Source organism: Glycine max, chromosome 14 (genome assembly GCF_000004515.6).
Source record: "Glycine max cultivar Williams 82 chromosome 14, Glycine_max_v4.0, whole genome shotgun sequence".
In the NCBI taxonomy this organism is placed as follows: Eukaryota; Viridiplantae; Streptophyta; class Magnoliopsida; order Fabales; family Fabaceae; genus Glycine; species Glycine max.
In genome coordinates, this window is record NC_038250.2 from 14,371,738 (window position 1) to 14,398,778 (window position 27,041).

The 27,041-nt window shown below is 31.2% G+C and overlaps 3 protein-coding genes across 3 annotated transcripts; 1 reads left to right on the forward strand and 2 right to left on the reverse strand.

The window, feature by feature from the left end:
• Nucleotides 1–7,314: 7,314 nt before the first annotated feature.
• On the reverse strand, nt 7,315–9,011 carry LOC100786915 (glycosyltransferase BC10). The gene has a single exon (XM_003545420.5). The coding sequence runs from the start codon at nt 8,729–8,731 to the stop codon at nt 7,496–7,498; it is 1,236 nt and encodes a 411-aa protein (XP_003545468.1). The 5' UTR covers nt 8,732–9,011; the 3' UTR covers nt 7,315–7,495.
• A 1,378-nt stretch (nt 9,012–10,389) lies between these two features.
• Nucleotides 10,390–13,451, reverse strand: LOC100787458 (uncharacterized). Its single transcript, XM_003545421.5, has 4 exons — nt 13,014–13,451; nt 12,381–12,569; nt 11,863–12,285; nt 10,390–11,460 (listed from the first exon to the last, which is right to left on the reverse strand). Exons 1-4 carry the CDS (start codon nt 13,383–13,385, stop codon nt 10,603–10,605), a joined length of 1,842 nt encoding a protein of 613 aa, XP_003545469.1. The 5' UTR covers nt 13,386–13,451; the 3' UTR covers nt 10,390–10,602.
• A 9,556-nt stretch (nt 13,452–23,007) lies between these two features.
• LOC100787985 (G-type lectin S-receptor-like serine/threonine-protein kinase SD2-5) lies at nt 23,008–26,507 on the forward strand. Its single transcript, XM_003545422.5, has one exon. The coding sequence runs from the start codon at nt 23,726–23,728 to the stop codon at nt 26,156–26,158; it is 2,433 nt and encodes an 810-aa protein (XP_003545470.3). The 5' UTR covers nt 23,008–23,725; the 3' UTR covers nt 26,159–26,507.
• The last annotated feature ends 534 nt before the right edge of the window (nt 26,508–27,041 follow it).

The window sequence follows — 27,041 nt, forward strand, 5'->3', positions numbered from 1 at the left end:
GATCATTACTTAGAGGATGAATTTTTACCAAGAAGTTCTGATTTTGATATCTTAATGTAGTGGAAATTGAATGAGCTAAAGTATCCAACACTACAAGCAATTGCAAGGGATGTGTTAGCTATTCCGATCTCCACTGTAGCTTATGAATCGACATTTAGTATTGAAGGTCAGATATTAACTCCTCATTGTAGCTGACTTCATTATACTACTTTAGAAGCTTTGATGTGTTCTAAAAGTTGGTTATGGAATTCAGAGAATGCAGGAAAAATTCTGAATGCTTATGTGATACTTTATGAATTGCTTATATTTTTAAAACTTATAACTTGTTATTTATTATTTTATAATTATTATTTATAGGTTCTAGATCAATTGAAGAATCAACTTTTACTGATGAGATTGAATCCGACAATGAAGGTATATTTACTTTTAGTTGTTCTAAAAAAACTTTAATATCATTATTCATATCTAATTTTTCAAAAATTTTAAAATATAGGTGGATCTTTGGTCAGTAACATTACTCACTATTTGCAAGATTAGTAGACATTATTGTTGATCAATAAAGTAATAATTATACTTATTTACTAATGTGATGTATGATTTTATGATTTGAAACAACATCTAAAATATGATGTTTGATTTTATAAATACCACTTTGAGGAAGAAATGTTGATGACATCTTTGATGAAGTTGGTGGTTATTTTGATGATGGACATTGTTTTCATTTTCTAGTTATTTCTAATTTGGTGTAATTTGAACTAATGAACATTTGAGTTATGTTGTTTCATATTTGGTGTATTTTATTTACCTTAAAAAATTATGGAATCACGCTAGACAAATATGTTAGTCTTAATTTTATTTATTACTAGTTAATTTTATTTTAGAATTTTTACATGATTTAATATTCTGTTTTTAACGAATTTTGTAGACACATGCACTATAATAAATTTATTGATATATAAGTAGTTAACAATAAATGTTTAAAAATTAATTATTTTTTCTAAAATCAAATTTTAATATTTTTTTTACAAAAAAAATTATTTTTCTAATTTGAATCGGGTATGGGACTAGGTCGGGAATACCCGATACCCAATGGGTACGGGAATGTGATAATAAATTTTAACCTGTCAGATATCGGATACGGGTATGGGGACATGTTGGGGAGTCAGGTTCGGGGATTGGGGAGACAATACTCATCCTCGCCCTGCCCCATTGTCATGTCTAACACGATCGGAACCAACAGATTGTCATATCTTGGGAGAGAAGCGATCAGAATTTTCTACCAGTGCGTGGGGGCGCGCTTTAACCTAGGCTTATTAAAAAATTTCTCTTAAATTATTTTCCTTTGTACTTGTTGTATGTTATATTAAATTATTGATTTATGTTCTACCATATCCTGAAATTAATGTTGGTGGTGATTTCCAAGGGGGTGGTTAGGGACGGCCCCATGAAGGTTGGATACGTGGAAGGGGCATAGAGGTCGAGGAATGGGAAAGGGAATCTATTGGTGGAGATGTGGGAAGAAGGGTTTGAGAGGTGTTAAGCACAATGGATGGTTTTGGGGATTTCGATGAGTTAGTAGAACACAAAGGGCTTTGTGTACTTTGGGTTAGAAAACAAAAGCTTTGGTGAAGTAACCCGGCTTCTGGTGTGGCAGGTATTGGTTTTGCTGACAAATAGTGTAGTTGCAAACAAAATCTTTAGTGTCAAAGTACATGTGTTGGATCGAGTGGCCTCAGAATAATTAAGAAGGAGGGGTTTAATTAATTATTCCTAAGCCTTTACTAATTAAAAATTTACTCTTCTAAGGCTTTTACTATGTTGTTAAGAGAATAAGGAGTAGAAGAGAAACTTAACCAAAAGTAAAAGCGGAAATTAAAATGCACAGCGGAAAGTAAAAGAGTAGGGAAGAAGGAGACAAACATACAAGAGTTTTTATACTGGTTCGGCAACAACTCGTGCCTACATCCAGTCCCCAAGCGACCTGCGGTCCTTGAGATTTCTTTCAACCTTGTAAAAATCCTTTTACAAGCAAAGATCCACAAGGGATGTACCCTCCCTTGTTCTCTTTGAACCTAGTGGATGTACCCTCCACTAGAACTGATCCACAAGAGATGTACCCTCTCTTGTTCTCAGTCAAACCCAAGTAGATGTACCCTCTACTTGTACCACAAAGGATGTACCCTCCAATGTGTTAAGACAAAGATCTCAGGCGGTTAAACCTTTGATACTTTGTGAATGGGGATACAAAAGAATTCTCAGGTGATTAGTCCTTTGAACACTTTTGTATTAGGAAAAAGGAAGAATCAAAAGAATTCTCAGACTGTGTCGTTTTGAATTCTCTGACAAGGGAGAAGGGAGACACAAAAGAATTCAGACGGTTAGTCCTTTGTTCTTTTGGAAAAGGGAGAAGAGAGACACAAAAAGAATTCAGGCGGTTAATCCTTGGCGAATTCGTTTTGGCAAAGGGAGAAGAGAATGAAAAGATGAATAGCACAAGTTTTCAAGTTTTGGAAAACCAGAAAACTTCAAAAAGCTTTTGGTACAAAGAAGAAGAAGTTCAAAGAGATTCAAGGCTTGTAAAGGATTGTAAGAGATTGATTGGATTGTTATCAAATGCAAAACAAAGCCTTGCTTTTATAGACTCTTCATGTCTAGTCAAGACAACCATTAGAAGAGTTATGACTTTTAGAAAAACTTAAAAACCAATTTGAAAAAGTCAAAAACCTTTTGAAGAGTTACATCTTTTGATTTTATTCAGAAACAATCACTGGTAATCGATTACCAAATCAGTGTAATCGATTACACAAAGCTTTTATGTGAAAGGATGTGACTCTTCACATTTGAATTTGAATTTCAACGTTCAAAGGCACTGGTAGTCGATTATCAAAACATTGTAATCAATTACAACTTTTTGAAATTAATTGGAACGTTGTAAATTCAATTTGAAAACTTTTTCATAACAATTTTGCTACTGGTAATCGATTACAACAATCTGGTAATTGATTACCAGAGAGTAAAAACTCTTTGGTAAACATGTTTTGAGAAAAATCATGTGCTACTCAACTTTTGAGAAAAACTTTTCATACTTATCTTGATTAAGCCTTCTCTTGAGTCTTGAATCTTGATCTTGATTCTTGAGATCTTGAACCTTGAATCTTGATTCTTGACTCTAAACTTTCTTCTTGTGTCTTGAATTCTTATTGATTCTTATCTTGAACTCTTGAATTGTTCTTGATTCACTTGAGTTGTTCTTTGATTGATCTTTGATTCACTTGAGTTGTTCTTTGATTGATCTTTGAGCTTTTTGTCATCACCTTTGTCATCATCTTTTGTTATCATCAAAACACCTTTAAATCACCTTTGATTCATCATGAAGCTTTGCTTCTACAACATGCTTGACCAGTAGAAGGAGGTGCCAAGCCTAACCAAATTTGGTTGAAGTTTAAAGTGTCCTGTCATTGGGGAGGAGTGGTGAAGATTGGAAATCTGAGGCACAAAGAGTCAATTCTGAAAGTACAATAAGCCTTTTGAGACTTTGAAAGTTGTTTGCATGCTTTCATCAATTTCAAATTTTCTAATCAGTTATTTGCCTTCATCTTATGAGGAAAAATACTTGAGTAACTGGACTACAATTTGTAGGACTGTAAAACTAAGAACTATCAATAAAACACCTTTAGAGAGTTGGCAAGACAAAGCATCTATATTTGTGTTATTGCTTCCAAGTTTGTTAAAATGTCAAAATTGTACCCTTGTAGTTTTGATGCCCATTTCTGTTTGTTATGGGCTTTGTATAGTCTATGAGAGTAAGGAACTGAGGCTTTTGTGGTTAGTATAAATTTGAAAATGTCTCCTTACCAGATACTAACACCATTTCTTTATGGCTTCTATGACAACATATAACTTGTGGACATAGGCAGAAGCATACTGAAGGCAGGGCATATTTGCTAGCTGAAAAAGGCCAGTGGGTGACCATTCTGAGATAGCACTGCTCTAATGGCTACAAAGGAAGCATTTGTTTCAAGTTTGAAGGTGGCATTGAAGTCTCGAAGAGCAAGGACTAGTGTTAATGTTATAAGCACGACGTTTTGATGGTGGATGTTGGATCGTCGACAGTTGCACTGGAGGTTATGGAGGACAAGTGGTGTGGTGGGTTGTGGATCGAGGTGTTTGGAGGTAAGTGCGTTGTAGATGAGGAGAGGGAGGACTTTACTCTCCGAGAGTAAGAAGGCTTGATTGATTTTGGGGGGGGGTTTTAAGCTATCAAAAATTATAATTTTAATTTCAAAATAAATACTTGTTATTTTTAAGTTGTTATAAATCATATTATCAAATATTAAAATTAAAAAATATATTGTTATTTAGTTGATGATAGGAACTTAATATAATTTTTTTTAAATATTAAGAAAATTTTTTATCAGAAATAAAAAATAAAAGTCATATATATATATATGAAATTACAAGCATATTTTAGCCTATATATAAAAATATATAAAATTATGAACATATTTTAGCCTAGACTACGAAAAGAAAGACGCATTAAACAAGACAACTTATCAGTAGGTGACATATCATACTTTGAAAAGTATATTCGTTCACCTATAATACAAGTAAGAAAATATAAGCAATATGTTTTAGTGGTGAGAGCATTAAATAAATTATTTAATGCTCCATCATTCAAATCAAGGCAAATTAGAGAGAATTCTACAACAATCCTTAACCAAATAATCCCAAAACTCTTTATAAAAGGCTCAAAAGACTAAGTGAATACATTAAGTCTAAATAAACATGTGCAAATTGTTTTAGGTGTTTTTCTTTGTATCTTAATGCTTTCTTTCCAAGTGTAAATGGTAGATAAAAATATTAACTTGTTAGGTTTCAAAAAATATTTTCTAACACTGGGACAATTTGTTTGTCCTTTAATTAAAAGTTAAAACACTTTCAGAAAATAATTTGTAAATATTTTTTTATTCTTAATTATCAATTTTTGATTCCTAAATTATTTAGGATGTGTAAATTTCGTCCTCAAATTTTATAATGCTTCAATTAGATTTTTTAATTGTTAAAACTACATTAATTAAGTTATTTCTATGAGTTTGAGGTGATGTTAACGACGTTAAGTTAGGTATACGTGGCATGTGATATGATAATCCCAAGTGCCACGTAAGTTGATGGCTCTTCACTAAGTAATATAGGTGATTTGGGTTTTGGAGGGATTCTTTGTGATTCCTTGGGGGAATGATTGTTGGGTTACTCTGGGTTTGTGGTTCCACTACCAATGTTCATGCTGAATTAATGACACTTTTTCAAATGATGTTGTTAGCATATGTTACAAAATGTCATTTGTGAATTTCACTCAGTGACTGCTTTATCTTCGATTCACAATCAAAATTCTTCATTGCATCCACATGCTTCACTCATCAGTAATTGTATTTGATCCTTCTTGGAGAAGCCTTGGGTTATCTCCTTTTGTCATGTGCTTAGGGAAGGAAATCATTGTGCTGATTGATTAGCTAGGCAAGGCTCTTTGTATAGAGATAGTTTCAAGATTTACAATCTGTGTCCTCCTACGCCTCTATCCTTTATTTTGGCATATGAAGTAGAACGTACCCTCCTTTGTTAGGGTACGTGTTTCTGTTTTATTTTTATTTTCTCAACGATAAAAAAATACCATAGTTTGATAAATTTTCATTACTATTGCTTAGCTTACCCAAAATCCCCCCCCACTCCCACCAAAAAAAGAAAAAAGACCTTGGTCATGTTTATGCCTTCTGGAAAACGATGACATGAAACTGCAATATAAAAGAAAAGTATGAATGTGCATGGGTCGATTGTCAAAGAAGAATGAAGATAATATATTGAGATTTGTGATGCGCAATTCAGGAACAGAAAAATTGAGATGTTTGTAACGATAAATTGAAGATGCATAGACAAAGTCACCAACTTTTATTCTTCTCAAGTGACAATTTTTATTGATAGTTGATAAAATATATTTTAAAAAATAAAAATAAAAATATTTATTTATATAGTATATAAATATATAATAATTCTTCTCTTAGTTTTTACTAATTATATTTAATAAATATAATATTTAATATTGTTACAAGACAAGTTTTCTTATAATAACTGGATTATAATATTTATTATATATAATCTACAATTTTAGAAAAAAATAATTATTACAATAATAAAACCTATATATATATATATATATATAGACGTGTGTATTAAAATATCAAATAAATTTTTATTAGTTGTGTGCTTGTAAAAAAAATTTTATAACACATTTTTAAATAAAAAACTCAAATACTTTTAATATAGCATTGATAACTTAATATAGTAATTAATCTCTTGCTTTTTATACTTAATAATTTAACTACATATTTAATGTTGTTTGACCGCCAGATTTAGCAACAGTATACTAAATGTGATATTTATTAAATAATAATATGTTTATTAAATTTGAAAAATATAATATGTGTTTTAATACATTAATCTTTTACTTTTTTAATGTTGTTAATTTTTTATTGATAAAACATATTTTAAAATAAAAAAAAATACGCAATAATATAATATAGAAATTAACAATATTTTATCTCTTAATTTTTCGTATATAATTTGATTACTATTATATTTAATAAATATGATATTTAATATTATTAAACAATCAATTTTACTAAGAATATACTGATTATAATATGTATTAAATGTGGTATATTTATTAATTTTAAAATGTAATCATTATTAAAAATAATATATATATATATATATATATATATATATATATATATATATTAAAATATACATTATAAATTCTATTGTTTTTATTGTTGTTTAAACTAGTTATTTCTATTTTAAAATAATTATTTTAAACAACTATAAAAGTAAGATAATTTTTACTGTATATCTTAATAGATATAATAAATATATAATATTAATAAATTGATTGATATATATATATATATATATATATAATTATTTCACTCTTATTTCTATACTTAATTTTTTTGACTAAATATAGTATTCAAGTAATAATTATTAATATTTAATAAATTACATATATTTTTATGAGTGAAATAATTTTGTATTTACAATATAAATTTTTTTATGTCATTATTAAATCATAACTTAGTTTATTGATTTTTATGATAATTATTTTAAAATTTATATTAATAACGAAGTGTAATTTTATACGTGACCATTAAACTATTTTTTTTATATCTTTAACGCTTTATAAGAATATTAATATTAAAAATTATTCTTAAATAAAATGTAGTTGTTACAAAATTTACCAACTATCTAAGGAGTATCATAGAATGAAAGATGTAAACGCCAATCACTTTCCTTATTTCAAATAGAAATATCTATTTTAAACGCTTAAATAAAAAATATGAAATATCTATTTTAAATTAATTTATACATATCATAGCTTGGTTCCTTTCTTCCAGTAAAAAAAGCTTGGTTCCTTTCTTTCTTTCTTCATTGGATAGAAATATAGTTAGTCCCTGAAGATGACGCCGTTAGCAATTCTCATCAACGGTTGCAACGCATCTGGGGCGAACTTCCTCGCAAACAAAAACGGATCACTCCGTCCGTCACTGTTACCGTCACCGTACCTTGGTCTATCTTCCCTCATCCTCCGAATCAGTTCGGGCCCCACTTCCCACGCTTCGTACGTGCGGGGATGCCCGTCCACGCGCCCCGTCCAATTAACATGCGTGAGCGTGGCTGGCACGCACCCCTGCGGGTCCCACATGCTCAAAAGGGTAGGAAAGTAATTCTCCTCGGGATAGCACGAATCAAACCGCACGCACGGCGCGTCGAACTTTGACCACAGCACGCGGTCACTCACAACAAGCCGTGCGTGCCGACGCGTCAGTGCCCAAAACTGTGACCCCACGCGGAACTCCTCAAGCCTCACCTCCGGGAGCATCGCGTGTGGTCCACGCGCCGCCCAGCGATCATAAGCCGTTTCTTCATTCGCAAGAATCTCTACAAAGCTTTTGCCCTGACGGAGAAGCACGTGGTAGGTGAACTTGAGCGAGTGGAGAGGGATGCAAGAGGGAGAGATTAGCACGAACACAGAATTTGACATGTCGTCTACGAGCGCGTGCGCAAGTAGACGACGCGCTGCTGCGGAGAGAGTGGGGGAGAATCTCCTGGTGGATTGTGAGCTAATAACGCGGTTGGAGAATACGCCGGAGAAAGGCGCGTGGTAGGAGAAAGATGGGTCTGCGTGAACGTAAATGTTGAATAGATTCTTTGATGTTGGGGTTTGGTTGAAGTAGGATTCCCAAAGTGGCGCGAACGGGAGGGGTTTGGTCGTTAGGAACATGAACGCTACCTTCTTAGGCCTTGTGGGCTTTGATTTCACGCGCATGGCTGCCTTGAATAGGGCATCATCGGGGTTTTGTCTTAATGGGGATGGTAATGATGATAACAACAATGTTGAGAGTTGTTTTTGGTTAGGCTTAATGGGCCTTCCTTTTACGCGAGTGGTTACTTTGTGTGGTTTGTCATCTTGGATATTTAATGATGATAATAATGGTGACAATGATGTTAAGTTTTTGTTAGGGTTTTCCTGGATGCTAATGTTTCTTGGAAGAGGCATTGGTATGTGGAACATGATGGGGGTGGTGGTTGCTGTATGTGTGGTATCGGTGGTGAAAAATATGGCTAGAGGTAAGCAGAGAAGGAGTGCGCAAAGAAGAGAAAGTGGGTTGGGAGATAGCATTTTTTCGAGAATCTTGTTTGTTTATTTAAATTTGCTAGTATTTTTTTAATGTTCGAAATTGGAACTGTGGAGTCATGGAGATTGAGACTTGAGAGTGAAGGGGGTTTGTTGTTGATATGAATTAAATTAGATGTGGGTTCTCTAATTTTTAATGTTTGGATTTTCGGATGCGTTGGAAACGTGGATGTGCGTTGTGAATTGTGGTGTGGTGTTGGATTGTGCATGCTTGTAACACGTACCCAAAAGCTGTCCGTTCTTAATTTGGTCTCGCAAAAATACAAAAGTTTAAGGTTTGTTTCTGAAACGAGCACGGTTTGACGCAAAATAAATACTAGTACTATTTATAATCAAAGAATCAATAACATATTCTCTCCATTTTTAAATTAATTGACTTTTAAGATATTAAAAATAATGTTATATATATATAACTGCAGACCGTGGTAAATAGCCATAAGCTCTCCCAGCAAAATGATTGTCCAATCCATCACACTAGGTCAACCTCCATAGATTATTTTTAAGTGTTTAGGATAACAATATTTATTAGTAAAGAGTAAAATTATAATAGAAATTTCAATATTTTATTAAAAATTAAAGACATCAATTAATATTATGAATTCTTCTAAATACTAAAACATCAATTAACATAAAATGAAAGGAGTAAATTTTGGAAAACAAGGTGGTGGTGGTTGCCATGTTGGAATTTGAACCTGACATGAGTTTGTTTCGTGTTGACTTAGGATAACTTTTACCGATAATTATATTAAATTCTTTGGACGTGTAATCAACGATATAGAAATTGGTTCTTTTTCTTTGGTAAGGGAAACATTGGTTGAAGAGTGCATATATGCCTTTGGCTATGTGACTTGATCAGGTTCAGATTTATTTTATGCATTCAGTTGGATTAAAGACATTGTATTAACGCCAATGCTTGTTACCTTTCTAGACTCGGAGCCAAGAATTCAAAGCCATTTTGTGTGTATATATCACCGTTCTCCTTCATTATATATTAATATAAGCTAGGTAAATGAATGGAGGCATGCATAATTAGGAACTTCATCAATCATAAGCATAATGTTGAGTATGTGCAGAATGACCAGTACCCTTGCAATAAGATAGGTGTATAAGAAATGAACTTGGGTACTTCAGTACAATGATATTTCATTAAGGAGATAGAATGGGTTAAATAGCAATTCCAAATTGCAGCAAAAATTGATGGTACACAAAAATTTGATAGAATGAGGATTTCCACTCATGTTTCCCCCTTCTTTGTCGGCAAATGATGGTGCACAAAAATTGGATGGGAAAATTAAAACAAAGAATGCACTAGGAGTCTAGGACAATAGCTTGTGTAAGTATACTATTCCAATTTCTTTTCATTTCCATTCAAATCCACTCTACTAATTACAACATCGTTTACAAGAATCAGCCTCAGGTTCTGTTCTCTGAGCGATGTTCATGGATTTTTGGGTTACTTGATCCTCAATCTAGTAAAGTCAAATAATTGTAAATGGTTAGGAGTTGTCACAAAAAAGAAGCTCCCAGAACTGTGTTAGTAAAGAAGCTGAGTTTTTTTGCCTATCAAAGTTAGTCTAGTTGATAAAAATAAAACTTTTATCTCACAACAATGCGAGCTCGAACTTCATTGCTGATGTGATGAATTTGTTGATGAATAGTTTGTAAGTATCTTTATAAATGCTCTTTGAACCTTAGGCCTTCCCTGACCTTAATAAGCCTCTAGGATTCACAACTCACCAAAACTTTTTAGTCTTCGAACAAAGAAGCCATGTTTTTGGGTTTTCTAATTGTAACAATTGCTCAAGACTCACAAGGTTAGCAATTGAGCTATACAATTGCTATATGTAGTAATTAGGTTATAAAGGTTCACCAATAGAAGAAGCTGAAGACAAGGATGATAACAAACTATAATGGAGGTCAATCTGCAATTTCCTGTGAAAATAAGGATTATAAACAGTCCCTTTATTTCGCTCTTCCTCTTCTAGTTGCCTAAGTGGTATGGCAGCAAGAAAGCGTTTGATGAACTCTTTACAACACTCTTTTCCTTTGCAAACTATCTCACCTCTTTCTTTCTTACTTCCCTTTGCATGCATCAAACTTGAACCATCAAACTTCAATATGAAAGCCTTTCTGCATCCCTCAAAAAGCCTCTCCCCCAAGGTGTCAATCACATAACAAGCATCAACTTCCACCTTCAGAACAAAGAAATGGTCATTCCAACTCACTATGTAAATTCTTGGCTCATGATCAACCACATCATCATTTCTAGTTATCTCATCCCAAATGTCATCAAAGGACATGGCTCCTTCCAAGCACTGAAACTTCTCAGGGGAGAAAAATCCTGTGTAGGAGTTTTGAGGGGTAACAACTAGAGGCCTAATGTTGGCTTCCAAGACTGTCTCTAGATCAAAATGCTTATCTGGGAAAAGCTTTAGGTAGTGATCACTGTGGCTTAGCCTTCTCCATTCAGAGGAACCCCTTTTGATGAGGCTGTCAAATTGGGACCTTGTTGGCATGTTATGGTTGGAATGAAGCCAGTGAGCTATGCACACTGCTAGTGCTGTACATGCACTCTCACCACATGCTTGTTTGCTCCTTTGGTCAAAGGAAGCAAAGAACACATTAGTTTTGAGCATTGCTTGCGCATCTCTACTCCTAAGTTCCCTAGTTTCCCACCCACTTGCGCTGCATTTATTGTGATCAAAGTATGGTCCCTGCAAGAAGTTGACAATATCAATTGGTAATTAGTCTACAAAAGTAACCATTTTTTTAAGCTTATTGAATAATGTTGACAAATGAGATTATCCACAGAAGCTGTTAAATACCAGGGTAAATATGATTAGAAAAAGAAAGAATTTAATCAAAATGTGCCGAAAGTATAGTATGATTCAATTATAAATCACTTTTATAATAATTACTTAAAAGTCATTCTAATAATGATTTGTTATTAGTTGAGTATTATACTTACAATGCATGAAAACTAAATTCAAATAATTTTTTTTTTATAGATATATAGGTCATGGGTATGTTTTACGACAAACAATTCTACTCAAGTTGGATAGGACTACTGTAGGCAACAAAGAAAATTGAATGATGTCAATTACGTTGTTACATACCATGGAATGACTTGAATGTGAGGTCAAAGGCTCTTGTTTCCTTGAGGAGGTTCTTTTAAAACTCCATCCCTTGAAGCTTCTATTCCATGGCAACATGGACCAACTCCTCTGCATTGTGTCCAAAAGGGTCTCTGAATCTGAGGCCACAAACCTCTCTGACCCATTTGTAACACTTGACCCTTCACAGTGAATTGCAGTGCTAGTGCTGCTGCTGCTGCTGCTGCTTGTGGTTGTAGTGGTGGACTTATCAGATGAGTCATCTGAGTCATACACAGATAACTCGTCCCATTCATAAGGGCTTGGTTCCTCAACTTGATCAACAACTTTCCCATTATTTTTGTCCTCAAGGCTTGTCACTTTGTTTACAAATGCTCTTGGCAAGTCGTCATGAAAGTTTCTCAGTTTCAATAAGCTCAATGAAACCTGGTCATAAGTATTACTTAATAAATTAATTATCCATAAGAATTGCTTTTCTGAGTCTCTATACGTTTCAGAGTTAAATAGATATTAGAGCATACCGAAAGTGTAGCTTCTTCCATGAACAAACCATGCACCTTCAATTGGATTGGAAGTGTTCTTTGAACCTGACAAGAATTTGACTCATTCTTCATCTCCTCCCCTTCCATAAACTCAGCCATAGTAACGCTCATGGAAACTTCTCCAACCACCACCATTTCAGATTTATATTCTCCTATATCACCCTCCGCCTGCATTTCATTTTTGGACAAATTTTAATCAAACACATATAAAGACGAGATTTCAAATAGAATACACATACACTAATGTTTTAAAACTTTTATCCTATCCTAAATTGTCAGGTAACTGTAAACCATTTTTATAATAATTACTAGTGATTAGCATAATTTTACACTGATAATGTCTTACCATTAAGAGTATATAGTAGTATATATGTGTTCTGATAGTATAAAAACTTTTTATACTGTTATCTAATTTATATGTATACTTTGAAAGTTATATAAACTATAACTTTTTATCTGTGGGCAATGTGGTAATATAAAAATTAAGTAGGATGGATTATGATTGGATGACATCATTACTGCATAATCCTTTTTCTCAAAAATTAAACCTTAAAATTAAGCTGTTAATTAAAAATTGAACAATAAAAGTTTAAAAACATAATATGTTCTTACATGTAAGACATGAAGTGTCATGTAGCACGTGCCGTGTTTGAGGACGAGATGAAAGTCGCAGAGGTCACGTGCGTCCCACACGATTGTTGGTGCCTTAGAATTGGTGAACCTATGGGGGAAGGTGGTGGTGTGAGTGGATCCTAGTTTCTGGGTACGATGAAAAGGAATAAGAAAGCTTTTGGAAGTTGAAGAAGAAGAAGAAACTTTCCCTTTCTTTGTAGCTGTTCCCTTAATCTGAATTGCTATTATCTTGTCATTTGCAGCATCCAACGTTGGCCCAAACTTCAACCTCAATTGGCTCAACTTAACAACGTAGTACTTGTCGGCGTGCCCCCAAAACCACGGTCTCCAATACTCCATCACCTTGGTCATGTACTAATCATACATATGAAAAATAATGCCTCAATTGGGTCACCATGTTGTACTAACCAAGGAACTGTTGCATTTAATTTATAGTACATATGATATTTGATATATCTACCATATTTGCATGATATTAGTCACGTGCTTGTTTATGGTCTTTTTTAGTTTTGGACTTTTGGTTTAGATATATTTTTTAATTCTCCTTTTGTCGTTATGAAGGTTGAAATAAGGTAAACATTCTCCACTTAAACCACGTGGATGAAATGAAAGTGAAGTGGGAGAGGACCAAAATTGAATGAAAAAAAAAGATAATGATGTGGGTTACGATGATTGGGCAATAATGCACGATTCTATGAATGAAGAATGAAAAAGATATGAGCCGCGTATACACGCTAAATCCTCACACCAAGGATACACGGAAGAACCACTTCTTCTACCACACGGTGCTAGTGCATGCAACACCTTGCTCCCTAGAAATTCGGTTCTTATGTTACATATGTTGTTTAGTTTTCTAATCTAATTCTAAAAGAACAATTAAGGGCCATCTTTTTGTATAAAAAGAAAAAGAAGAAAGGACCATGTTTGACCCGTGGGACGGAATGCTTGTTCTCAATTTTGATTTGTATACTGAACAAATTTTTGAGTTGAGGTTAAGGAAATTGTTTCCTATTCAAAACATTTTTTTTAAGACGTGAGAATCAGAGAGTTAATGTCAAGAGCTTATAATAACTCACATTATTACACTTCATGTTTCACCAATTGAATTAGACTTCTTTAATCATCCTATGCAAGCATTATGTCCTGGTTATCGTAAACAATGATCCTCTACATCTAACTACCCCATTTTTTAAAAATTCATATAAAAATTAATAAATTAAAATGATAAAAATATACATGTAAGATTTAAAAAGATTAAATTTGCAATTAATAAATTAAAAGAATTAAAAATGGAAATAAAAATGAAAGGTGTTATTATTTTAGGAGAAATTGATTCAAAGGTTAACCTATTATGTACATCTTAGAGAAAAAAAAAACCCAATTATGGACTGTATTTTAATAAATAAGAGTATATTGTTATTTTGTATGAAGTTTTTCTTTTGACTTTTTGGCTCTTTGTGTCACCGTTTAGGTGTTTACCACTTTAGTTCAATTATTCTTTGAAAAGCTTACTATCAACACCTCATATTTTGTTAACCACACCATTACCTTTTTTTCTGTTTGTTTTCTTCTTCTAAATTTGCTCTTCATAACACCCTTTAATCACAGTACTCTTGTTACACACTTTGTTCTAGAATTAAATTATGTATCTATCTAAAAAATATTGTGTTCCAAAAATTAAATTCTGGAATTCAACTGGCATACTTTCGGAAATATAATGTGTTCCGGAATTATATCTTTGGAAGTACCAATCTATATTACCAACATCCTTTTCCCATGAAAGGATTGCTGAAAAATTAGCTGTCACTCATCATATCATTTTTGTCGATGATGATATTGCTCTTATATATTCGACGTATTGTTTATTTTTGCTTTAGTATTACTTAATTATTCAAATTTAAACATACACTTTTGAATTAACAAATACATTGATTATGGAATTTACTTGAAGAGTAAAGTCTAGATGAGTTTGGTTCTAAGATTCAGTAAGGTCAGGATATGTTTCAAGACTAAAAAGATAGTTACAGAAGTCTTATAGATTACCAACAAAATATTCACATTAACAATAGAATTTGAATCCACATCTTTATGGTATGATTCTGATTCTAACTAAATGGATCTTTGTTCGCATATTATGAATTTTTTTTTTTATTATGACACTTGACTAATTAACAAAATTTTAATTGAGCTTGTTATAGATGGTCTAAAGATGGGTTAACAATTCATGTAATAATTGTTGAGATGGTTTCTCTCTCATTATTCCTTACCCTTTATTTAGTGGTGGCATATTCCTTATACCTAATTTCCTTATTATTGTGCCATTAAACATGCCTTAAAACGTTAAATTTACAGTTATATATTGTTTCTATTACCATGAAAACTTAGGTATACTACAAGATTTTTCTATTTCTTTTCAAATGGAATTATGAAGCTTAATTTAAAATTGTGAATCCTAACTTTGATCAAGCCCTAATTTTAAATTAGCTTGATTTAAATTCAAATGAAGTTATTGAAATTTGGATTTTTGTCCATACTACTTTAGATTTTATGTCTAATTTTAATATATATATTTTTTCATTTTTAATGTTTCAAAATTCAATTTTAATCTGTATAAAATTTAATATATTTTAACCTCTGCATTTATCAATATTATGTACTAGATTTAGATCCCCTAAATTAAATAATAATATCTTAGTTTCAAGTTCCGAGAATAAAAAAATATAACTAAGAGGAGATTTTATTAAAGATAAATTTTTTCATGTTGATTAGTTATTGATAAAATTAATAAATATGTCACACCTACAATATGGTAACTCGAAAAAATTCCTTCATTTAACAAAAGTAACATGGTTTTAGTCTCTCATGAGAAACTAAAAGCATATATTTCTATTTAAAATATATTTTATACAATACATAAACAAAATTTTGGCATAGTATTTTATCCCAAACTAATAATATAAGAATTTTCTTCTTGATTATTATTTTATATGAGTTATTTAATAAATTCTATTATTTTCTAGGGCATTGAGTGTGTATATTGAGTTTTTCATGCACACTTAATAAACAAATTATTTTTTAAAATTATCAGGTACTAGGGAAAAGGTATTAGGTTTTAATTGTTTCAACATTGGGTATTTGAATTTGTGAATTTATTTCTTATTTAATTATATTATGAAAAATACTAATGGGTTCCCTTAAGACATTAGATTAAAGAATCACAAGTGATTTTTTTTTCGAGAAGTGTAACAATGCACTCCTCTATAATTTCCAATACAACTCAAATATAATCTTCAAAAAAAACTTTATATTAGCTTATTACAATGCTAATAAGAAAAATATAGGTCTTGCTAAGTAGTACTGACCTTACATATTAAATAGAAACTTTTTTTAAGTTGAAATTAGATAGAAAATCCCAGTAGAATAAGTAGAATGTACTATTATATAATCCTTTCAAGGTCTAGGTTCAAGCACAGTCAAGATGGAGGCTTGGGGCGAAACCGCCGTTTATGGATAATTTTTTTTTCTAAATTATCAAATGGAGTAAATTTTAAATAAATACTAAAAAAGAGATAAGTTATGGGATATTTTATGACTTGAGTTCAAATTCGTAAATTATTTTATAATTTTTTTTATTTTCTATTGAAGTTATAAAAAAGTTTACATCTTCTTAATTTTTTTAAAATATGATTTTGAAGTCCTAAATTTATATATATATATATATATATATATATATATATATATATATATATATTACAACTTTAAAATAGTAAAAAATTTTATTTAAATTAATATTTTTAGTTTTAGTTTTATTTAATATTTATTTAATATTTTTTATATTTTTTTCCTAATGTTAAAGATTTTATTCTTAATTGTAGAACATTCCAATGGTTCGACTTTAAAGTTGTACATATAGTTACAACTTCATTTTATTATTATTTTATTTATAGAAAATATATTAAATAAAATAATATAAAATATACAAAAATATTAATTTAAATAAAAAATATATACAACTTTGAAGTTGTATTTAAAAAAATTAAGAAGTAAAAAAAAGAACCAAAAGTCATTAAATGATTTAGACTTTAAATTCAAAAGTCATGGATTACTGTATGATTTATCTTTTTTGGATATTTATTTAAAATTTATCCTTATTTAATAATTTTTAAAAAATTACACCTAAAGGGTCTGTTTCGCCAAAGTATCCAAGGCTTTATGGACCCAATTTTTAGGGCTTTTAAGGACGGACCCGCTAGTGTCTCAAGGATTGACCATGTGATACTACTAGCTGAATTGAATTGCCCAAATATATGTATTTTTCCACAAGACAGAATCCATAAAAACCTTGGCTTAGTGTCATTATTGTAAGCGGCAGATGATTGGTATGCAGATCAATTGGAACGGTTTCACATGAATGTGAATCAAGAGATTGGCTTGAAATGAAAGGCTTTCTAACTAGCCATTGTACATAAAAAATAAAAAAAGCTTCTCACTTTTTATTCCTAGCTTAACCAATATTTTTTGGACACTTATTAACATTTTACTAAAAATATTTACAATTGTATTTGAAATGTATATTGGGATGTAAAATTAAATTTTAACATATCATAACAGATATAAAAAAATGTTTTACCTCAATTCATTATAATCAAATAAATATTTCAAATTTTATATAGTTGCTTACAAACTACATATAAACATAGTTGTGAAATTCGATTTGGTTCGGCCAATCAAACCAGTCCAATTAGGACTCACTGATCTAACTGGATCGGTTTCATTATTGGATCGGTCACACAATTGATCCAGAATGACCCGGTCAAACCCGACCGATTAGGTTACCAAATCCTAATTAAACCGATCGAACCTGATTGGTTTTACAAAAAAAAAAATGGATCACCTCTTCGATACCGTTTTCATGTTTAATTTTTATCAATTGTTATTTTGAATTTTAGAGCATTTATGAATTTTTCTTACCCAAATAATATTAGTTATATACTTATTTATATATATATATATATATATATATATATATATATATAATTTTGAATTTTTAATATATATGAAGTCATACCGAGCCAATTAGGAATTCATCGGTTAGATCACTAATCCAGTATCTCAACTAGATCAATAATTAAACCCGGTTTCACAATGCATAAAAATATTGTTACCAAATTTTACTTAGAATTAATCACTACAATAACGGATTCAATTAATTAGGATCACAAGTGATAATTATATTCATATGCCAAACTGCCAAAAAAATGTAAGACACGTAAATTTTTTGCATAAATTAACACTCCAATTATTATCCTTATTTGGACACATTGCATACCTCAAATGAGCCCTAAAGAGATAAAGCAAAATCAATATTAGGGATAGAGTCAACCCGCTTTTTAGCTCTTAAGAGTGGTGACGTGCTCATCTAGAAAGTCCTCAAATCATTCATTACCAAATTTATTGGCACATGGTGACGCCTCAAGCAATTTCTAGACTCCACTTCGTTGCTACTCTAGTCAATCGAACTAAATCCATAAGTTTCATTTCATGCATCCTCATCCGTAACATCAAAATCTTCAGAACTTAATTATTTTGATTTATGCTGACTCTCACGTTACCTCATTAAAATGGTATTTGGGGTGTGATAATATTTCTATGCCCAACGTGTCCTATAAGTGCAAACACATGTGATAATATTTTTATCTATTTTTTCATGATGTTTTACTTTATTTACAATTTATTATGTTTAATTTCTTTTTATTATTTCAATCTATTCAAAATGCATATTATAAACATGTTTTTTTTACCATCAAACACATGAATTAACTAACATATGATTGATTCAGTTTAACAAAATTTCAAATTATTTGAATCCTGAATATACAGTTATGTTAAATCCTAAAAAAAAATTTCACTAACCCTACCCGACTCAATCAAAATTACATATAACTGTGTAGCACATTCATAAACCGAATAGTAGAGCGTTTGACTCGTCATGAAAAAACTTTGTTAATGTCGTGTCAACCAACTCATATGTGACCTACTCTTTAGTTGTAATCAACAACAGCTCCAATGAATTGAGTTTTTCACCTTTCGGGTTTAATTTCCTCTTTTCTGTTTTTTGTTTGTGGATGAAAGACTATCTTTTTGTTCATGAGTAGGCAACGTTGCCTAATCTAGCATATTCTATAAACGCAAAGGTGATATACTCACACCAAAAAGGGAAAAAAATACGTGTGAAATTAATGGTGATGTTGTCGTAAATCACTTGATATATATTTGATTTTTATGGATAAAAAAAAGTTAACAAATGTGTTTTGAAACTCTGGCTCCTAAGTCTAAATGTATATTGTTGTAGTGTATTTTTTTTTTTGGGTGAATATTTTTGTAGTGTTTGAAACTGAAAAAGCATTAGCAAGTGTGGGAAACAAAATCATCATTATCTCTTTTTCTAACACCTAACGTGCACTTTACGTTTCAATTCATTAATCTTCAAATTAATGTCTATATATATATACAAAAAATATTTACACACAAAATTGTAATTTTTAATAATTTTATCAAAGTTATTTTATATAAAATACGGCTACAAAAAATTTATAAGTAAATTTTAAGTAGCATATATACATGTTCGCAAGAATTTAAAAGTCTTTCAATTGGAAAAAATAGTTATACCCAAAAGTCTTATTTAAAGGAGAGTAATACAGAAAATCAAGGACTAATTCATTACTGTAGATATTATGATTTATTTAAGAAATTAATTTTTTTAACAAATGTTTTTCGTAAACACATATTTGGGAATTAACTCTCTCATCAAATGTTTAATTAAAGGTCAATGTTATCATTTAATTATATATTATTGTGTTTTTAATTAATTTTATTCCTAATAAGAATTGCTTAAAGCAATTAATTCCTTGAATAATATATAGATAATATGATTGCATGATTCAGTAAAATATTACAATAATGATTTATTATATAAAATGTTTAACTTCATTAAAAAAAAGTAAAAGGCTTAACTTAAATTTTTGTTATTAGTTTGAGTCTCAAGAGATTGTAAATATAGATTAAATAATTAATAGTTTCATAATCCATAAATCATTGAATAGTTTATTCACAACGTTAATAAATGTTCGAAAGTAAATTTAATAAGTATCCACGTGTTATTTGAATTTAGGTGATTTATTTAAGAACGGAAGATCTGAGTATTATTTATTTATGTATTTTTTCATGTTGTTCTGTCCCATTCAGTTACGTCATTTAACATTCCAATCCATGATAAGTGGTTGGGAAATAATATATTTTTGTAATAATGCATGAGATTTTGAATATTTCAATACTTAAAATGTTTCTTGTTTATTTAAATATTAAACAATTAATAGTAATCCTGTTTGCAATATTAATAGCCGCTTCGTGTTTATTTGAATCAATTATTAGAATTTGATTTGATCTATATGAAGCTTCCACACCAGGCGCGGTGCTACAGGGCCTAAATAATTGATTTATTCTTACTACTTGGGAAGAGAGGTCGTGTCTCTATATATTTTAAATAATAATTTTAAAAAAGGAAAAACTTAGAAGTTAAAAAATAATAAAATCATATAAATAAAAGTAACTAACCATGTAAGAGATTAATGTTGGTTGGAGATCTGAGAACATTATTGTGAGTATACTTTTAATTAATATTCTATTTTTTCGAAGAATTAATCTTAAGACTTTTTGACTATGAAGATATTTTATTATAAAAGAAGCTAATAATATAAAAGTATGGGATATTTATTAAAGAGAACTAGGGAAAGTTTACAAGAATAAAATTGTCTAAAAATTATATACATTAAAAGTAGGTATTTTTTTATTTGTAGTATACTTCTAGTCTTTTTAGTTAAAAATAATATTTCAAAATAAAAAATAATTATAACTGAGAGAGATCAATATTAATTTTTATTTTATTTATAGAGAGAATATCATTTTTAACCATGTATATCTTTTTCTATTGAAGAGACTAAATAAAAAAAGAATAAAAATTGAGGATAAATGATTCCAATTGGTTAAATAGATTGAATTTTGAGGATTTCGTCTTTTGGAAAATCATTAGGGATCAATATGTTAATACCTAACTTGATTGGTGAAGTAATATCTCTCTTAAAAAATATGTTTTTTTAACCATCACAAAAAAAGAAAAAATTATTATATGAAAAATAAATTATTTTTATAGTTTAAGTATAAATATAATAGTTATTATTATCTTTATCTATACCATTATATAAACATGATTCCTCTCTTTGCTTTATAATCACCTTTTGGTCTCCACTTTTATATAATCATTTTATCCTTCAATAGTTAGGTTAAATAAACAAATCCAAAAAAATTTTAAAAAATAAAAATAATTTATACCAATGTTTAACCTGCCTTTTGTTTTTTTTTTTCTTAAACCTATATTCTTTTTTTCTAAATAGTTAAACCTATATCTGTTATTACCTCATGATAGATCCAATTCTTTTCTATTGCCTACTTAATTATTTTTTCTCTATATTTATCTGCTACCATTGATTGAATCAATTACACAGTAAAGGTTTTTTTTTTTCTATTCTCTTTTGCATTTTTTCTTTTATTTGCTTCTTTTCTCTTATTTTTTCTTTCTTTTTTTGTCATAATTTTTATATTTTATAGGAGAGGAGAGATAAAATTACTGCAAGAGTATCTCTAAAATAGTTAATTTTTATATTTTTTTCTACTAATTTTTGTGTATATACACACATACATACACAATGATACATAGATTGAAAGTTTAAACATTTGATTATGATTTTACAAAAATGAAGAAATAAACAAGCAATTTCTAGCATTAACAAACCTATAAAGATAGAATTTCTACTTCCTTTCTATAGAAAAAAAATTGCTACTTCCTTTATCTAATAGTTACTACTATTTAAACCATTAAAAACAGCTATTGAAACACTTTTATATTTGAATAATTGCTTAATTTGGATGTTCTTTTTGGCTAATGAAATAAACCGAAATAAATGAGTAAAATAAAGTTATCTTTATCTTGTTTGAAAGATTAACGAAAATGAAATTGAGTTCTATCATCTAATTTTGGATTAAAATATGGAAGAATGAGTAAATGTAAAATAATTAAGATTTTTTTTTAAGAAGAGATAGTTATATCGTCCGTCCAGTCAACCATGACAAGTGGGTTGATCCAACTAGACTTATATATATATATGCTACACATTTTTGTGTCCGGGCATAGCTCATTGATCCAATCCAAATTGATGACCCATTTTGTTTTGTTTTCTTCTTCTAAATTTATATCTATTTAAAATAAAAAATAATAATATCAGACCAAAATATTCAATAAAAAAATATTATAGGTCAAAATACACTTAGTTAAATTCAAGCTTATAATTTATGACGCCCATTTTGATCTAGGCCAGATTGGCCCATTCAGTTTAGGTCACATTTTCTTCGGCCTAGTCTAGTTTGGCATAATCAATCGACTTATTGGGCTGAGTTCATTTTGACAACTCTAATAATAATTGAGGTATTTTATATTTTTTTTTATTTTTTAGATGGTTACATGAAATTTTAATTTCTCAAATTCTCACATAAACAAGTATTCTCTTTTAAAGTTACTATAAGAATAACTTAATCCTCCTCTCTTTATATATATATTATTGATTTAATTTTACATCATATTTGAATCATATAAATATATTATCATGTATATTTTTTATCCATAGAAATAATATAAATTTTATAAAATTTATAATAACTCGTGTCTATTTAACTAATTGAGCTAAATTCCATTAGTGAACACTATCATGTATAAGCAATAAGATTGCCTATCTGAAACCCAAATGTATAATAATTAATCAATAATTAATTCTGCAACGTCCTGTGCACGCTTGTCTTTATATATAAGGTTGATCAATTTCAACCACTTATCTTTCGGCTTGATTGCACATATATATTACCTGAGGGAGGTGTCGATTTCCTGGCCCATCAAGCAAGACACAAACAGGTTAAGAAAAACAAGATACAAATCCATTGAATTGGTTTGAACCAATCCACTAAACAAACTTCCAAGTGCCAACCTTTATCAGCTGTATACTTCCCATAGTCATAATAGTGAAATATCATTATATCCATGATATTATACTTGTTCATTCATTGCCATAATTTGCTTCAACGGTTGCACACTTTAGCAGCAGCCTCTAATTATGATTCTCTTTACAATTCACATGCTGCTTCCCTATACTACCTTTGCAATTTTTCTCTTCTTTAATCTATCACAATCAAACCCAATAAATACTGCCTACTAGTTATCACTGATTTCCACACTTCTTATTGGTCTTTCCTCAAAACAGAAAGTGTTTTTTTTTCCATCTTCTAGCTTCTGTTACCACAAAAATAAAGAGTTTCCTTCCATCCTAATTTCTCCATTCTTCTTCCATTTCATCAGGCATGGAAAAAGAATAGGATTCAGCTGATTGAAGTATAGTTGAGTTGGTCAAATCTCATGTGAATAAAGGAAATTATTGCTTTCTCTTTATTCCGTTGCTTTCATATTTGCCACTTTTTTCTGTTCCATACTTCTTTTCCATTATATATGCATTCCATAGTTTCTTGTTTTTTTCTTTCTCCTTCATGACATCTAATTACCCCAAAGAGTAATAGGGTGTTGGAGGAAAACCATGGGAAAACAGTGGTCTCTCTTCAGTGTTATGGATACCCTCTTGTTGTGTCTCCTTCTTTCTTCTGAAGTTGTTCTGACAAGTTTTCTAAATGTTGGCAAAGTCTATCCGAGAATTGAAGGTTCTCAAATGAATTGGATTGACAGGGATGGCATTTTGCTTGTGTCAAATAAAGGAGAATTTGGCTTTGGCTTGGTCACCACTGCAAATGATTCTACATTGTTTCTACTAGCAATAGTCCACAAGTACTCCAACAAGGTGGTTTGGGTTGCAAATAGGGCACTTCCTGTTTCCAATTCTGATAAATTTGTGTTTGATGAGAAGGGCAATGTCATTTTGCATAAAGGAGAAAGTGTGGTGTGGTCTTCAGATACAAGTGGCAAGGGTGTTTCTTCAATGGAATTGAAGGACACTGGAAACTTGGTTTTGCTAGGGAATGATAGTAGAGTGATTTGGCAGAGTTTCAGGCACCCTACAGATACCTTGTTGCCAATGCAAGATTTCAATGAGGGAATGAAACTTGTCAGTGAACCTGGTCCTAACAACTTGACCTATGTTCTTGAGATTGAATCCGGCAATGTCATTCTCTCCACTGGTTTACAAACTCCACAGCCTTATTGGTCTATGAAGAAGGATAGCCGCAAAAAAATCATCAACAAAAATGGTGATGTGGTGACTTCAGCTACCCTTAATGCAAACTCCTGGAGGTTCTATGATGAGACTAAATCCATGTTGTGGGAATTGGATTTTGCTGAAGAATCAGATGCAAATGCCACTTGGATTGCAGGTTTGGGAAGTGATGGCTTCATCACTTTCTCCAATCTTCTAAGTGGAGGGTCAATTGTTGCTTCATCAACTAGAATACCACAAGATTCTTGCAGCACCCCAGAATCATGTGATCCCTATAACATATGCAGTGGTGATAAAAAGTGTACCTGCCCTTCTGTTCTTAGCTCTAGGCCTAATTGCCAACCTGGAAATGTCTCTCCTTGCAACTCAAAAAGCACCACTGAACTTGTCAAAGTTGATGATGGACTCAATTACTTTGCACTTGGGTTTGTTCCACCATCTTCAAAGACTGATTTGATTGGTTGCAAAACCTCTTGCAGTGCAAATTGCTCATGCCTTGCAATGTTCTTCAACAGCAGTTCAGGGAACTGTTTCCTGTTGGACAGGATTGGAAGCTTTGAGAAATCTGACAAAGATTCTGGTTTAGTGTCCTATATTAAGGTGGTATCTAGTGAAGGTGACATTAGAGACAGTAGCAAAATGCAGATAATAGTTGTTGTGATCATTGTCATATTCACATTGTTTGTCATCTCTGGTATGCTCTTTGTGGCACATAGATGCTTCAGGAAAAAGCAAGATTTGCCGGAGTCTCCTCAAGAGGATTTGGAAGATGACAGTTTCTTGGAGAGTCTAACCGGCATGCCAATCCGTTACAGCTACAATGATCTAGAAACTGCAACAAGTAACTTCTCTGTGAAGCTAGGAGAAGGGGGGTTTGGCTCAGTTTACAAAGGAGTTCTACCAGATGGGACTCAACTAGCTGTGAAGAAGTTGGAAGGAATTGGCCAAGGGAAGAAAGAGTTCTGGGTCGAAGTAAGCATTATAGGGAGCATTCATCACCACCATTTGGTAAGGCTTAAAGGGTTCTGTGCTGAAGGGTCTCATAGACTTCTTGCTTATGAGTACATGGCCAATGGTTCATTGGATAAATGGATATTCAACAAGAACATAGAGGAATTTGTGTTGGATTGGGATACAAGGTATAACATAGCACTTGGAACAGCAAAAGGACTTGCTTACCTCCATGAAGATTGTGACTCGAAGATTATTCATTGTGACATCAAACCAGAAAATGTACTCCTGGATGATAATTTTATGGTCAAGGTTTCTGATTTTGGTTTGGCTAAGCTCATGACACGCGAACAAAGCCATGTTTTCACAACACTAAGAGGCACTAGAGGCTACCTTGCACCTGAGTGGATCACAAACTGTGCCATATCAGAGAAAAGTGATGTTTATAGCTATGGCATGGTGTTGCTAGAGATCATTGGGGCGAGGAAAAACTATGATCCCAGTGAAACTTCAGAGAAATCCCATTTCCCATCTTTTGCTTTTAGGATGATGGAAGAAGGGAATCTGAGAGAGATTCTTGACTCAAAGGTGGAAACTTATGAAAATGATGAAAGGGTTCACATTGCTGTGAAAGTTGCATTGTGGTGCATACAGGAAGACATGTCTCTTAGGCCTTCCATGACCAAAGTGGTCCAAATGCTAGAGGGTTTATGCATTGTTCATAAGCCAGCAATTTGCTCTGTCCTTGGTTCTCGGTTTTACTCAACTAGTGAGGTTGGCACTTCTTCAGGACCATCAGATTGTAACAGTGAAGCCAATCTCTCTGCTGTTAGGCTTTCAGGGCCAAGATAACAGAAGCTGTACCATTTTTTTGGTTCATTTTTAGGGTGTTGTTGAGGAAATTGGTATAAAATGGAGAGCCTTTCACACAATTAGTTAGTTACTCTTGTTCTTGCGGAAGGGGTTAGTTTCTTTTGATGTGGAGAATTATGATTTGAATCCTAGATGAAAAAAGTATCTACATTTAGTATTTGACCTGGCTTGAACAGGGTTATATATGAAAAGTAATACATGCGAGGAAACCCAAAAAGAAAATTAGTTAGCTACTCTTGTTGTATAGGATTACTACATCATGTCCTTGTAAATTTTGTTTGAGTTACTCAAATTTTTTTAATATACATATTCAATACATGTTTGTGCACTAGGATGTTTGTGAAGACAGACTTTCTTGCAGTTTTGGAAAATGTTCGTTTATTAGGAACTAAAAGTGGGATAAATTTTGTAATCTCTTTTTTTATTTTGGGGGATACTTTTTAGGATGTGTACATATAAAATAGATAACAAAAAATAAGTAAGAGGTAAAAATAATTGTATATGATATCAATTATTTGATGTTCAAATAATGGAACTGTGCAATTTTGATAGTGAAAGAGAAGACCTGAATTTGCTAATTTTGGTCCATTTTCAAAGTTAATCTAGCTTATGGAATTGCATAGGCCTCATGGATTGGGTAGCACATCAAATCTCAAGGGTGACATCGGCCTTGAACTTGCTAGATATTGGTTAAATCAATAACTTACTATTAGGCTAAAGCTATTGTTGACAATAATTGTGCAACTTTATTCCATTCAAGTTGACTTTTATTCATTGATATATATATACATCTAGTTTAAGGTGCTATATTTTCTCGCTGAGCTATATTTTGGACATTAGTGTCAAATGTTTGAATTAGAAT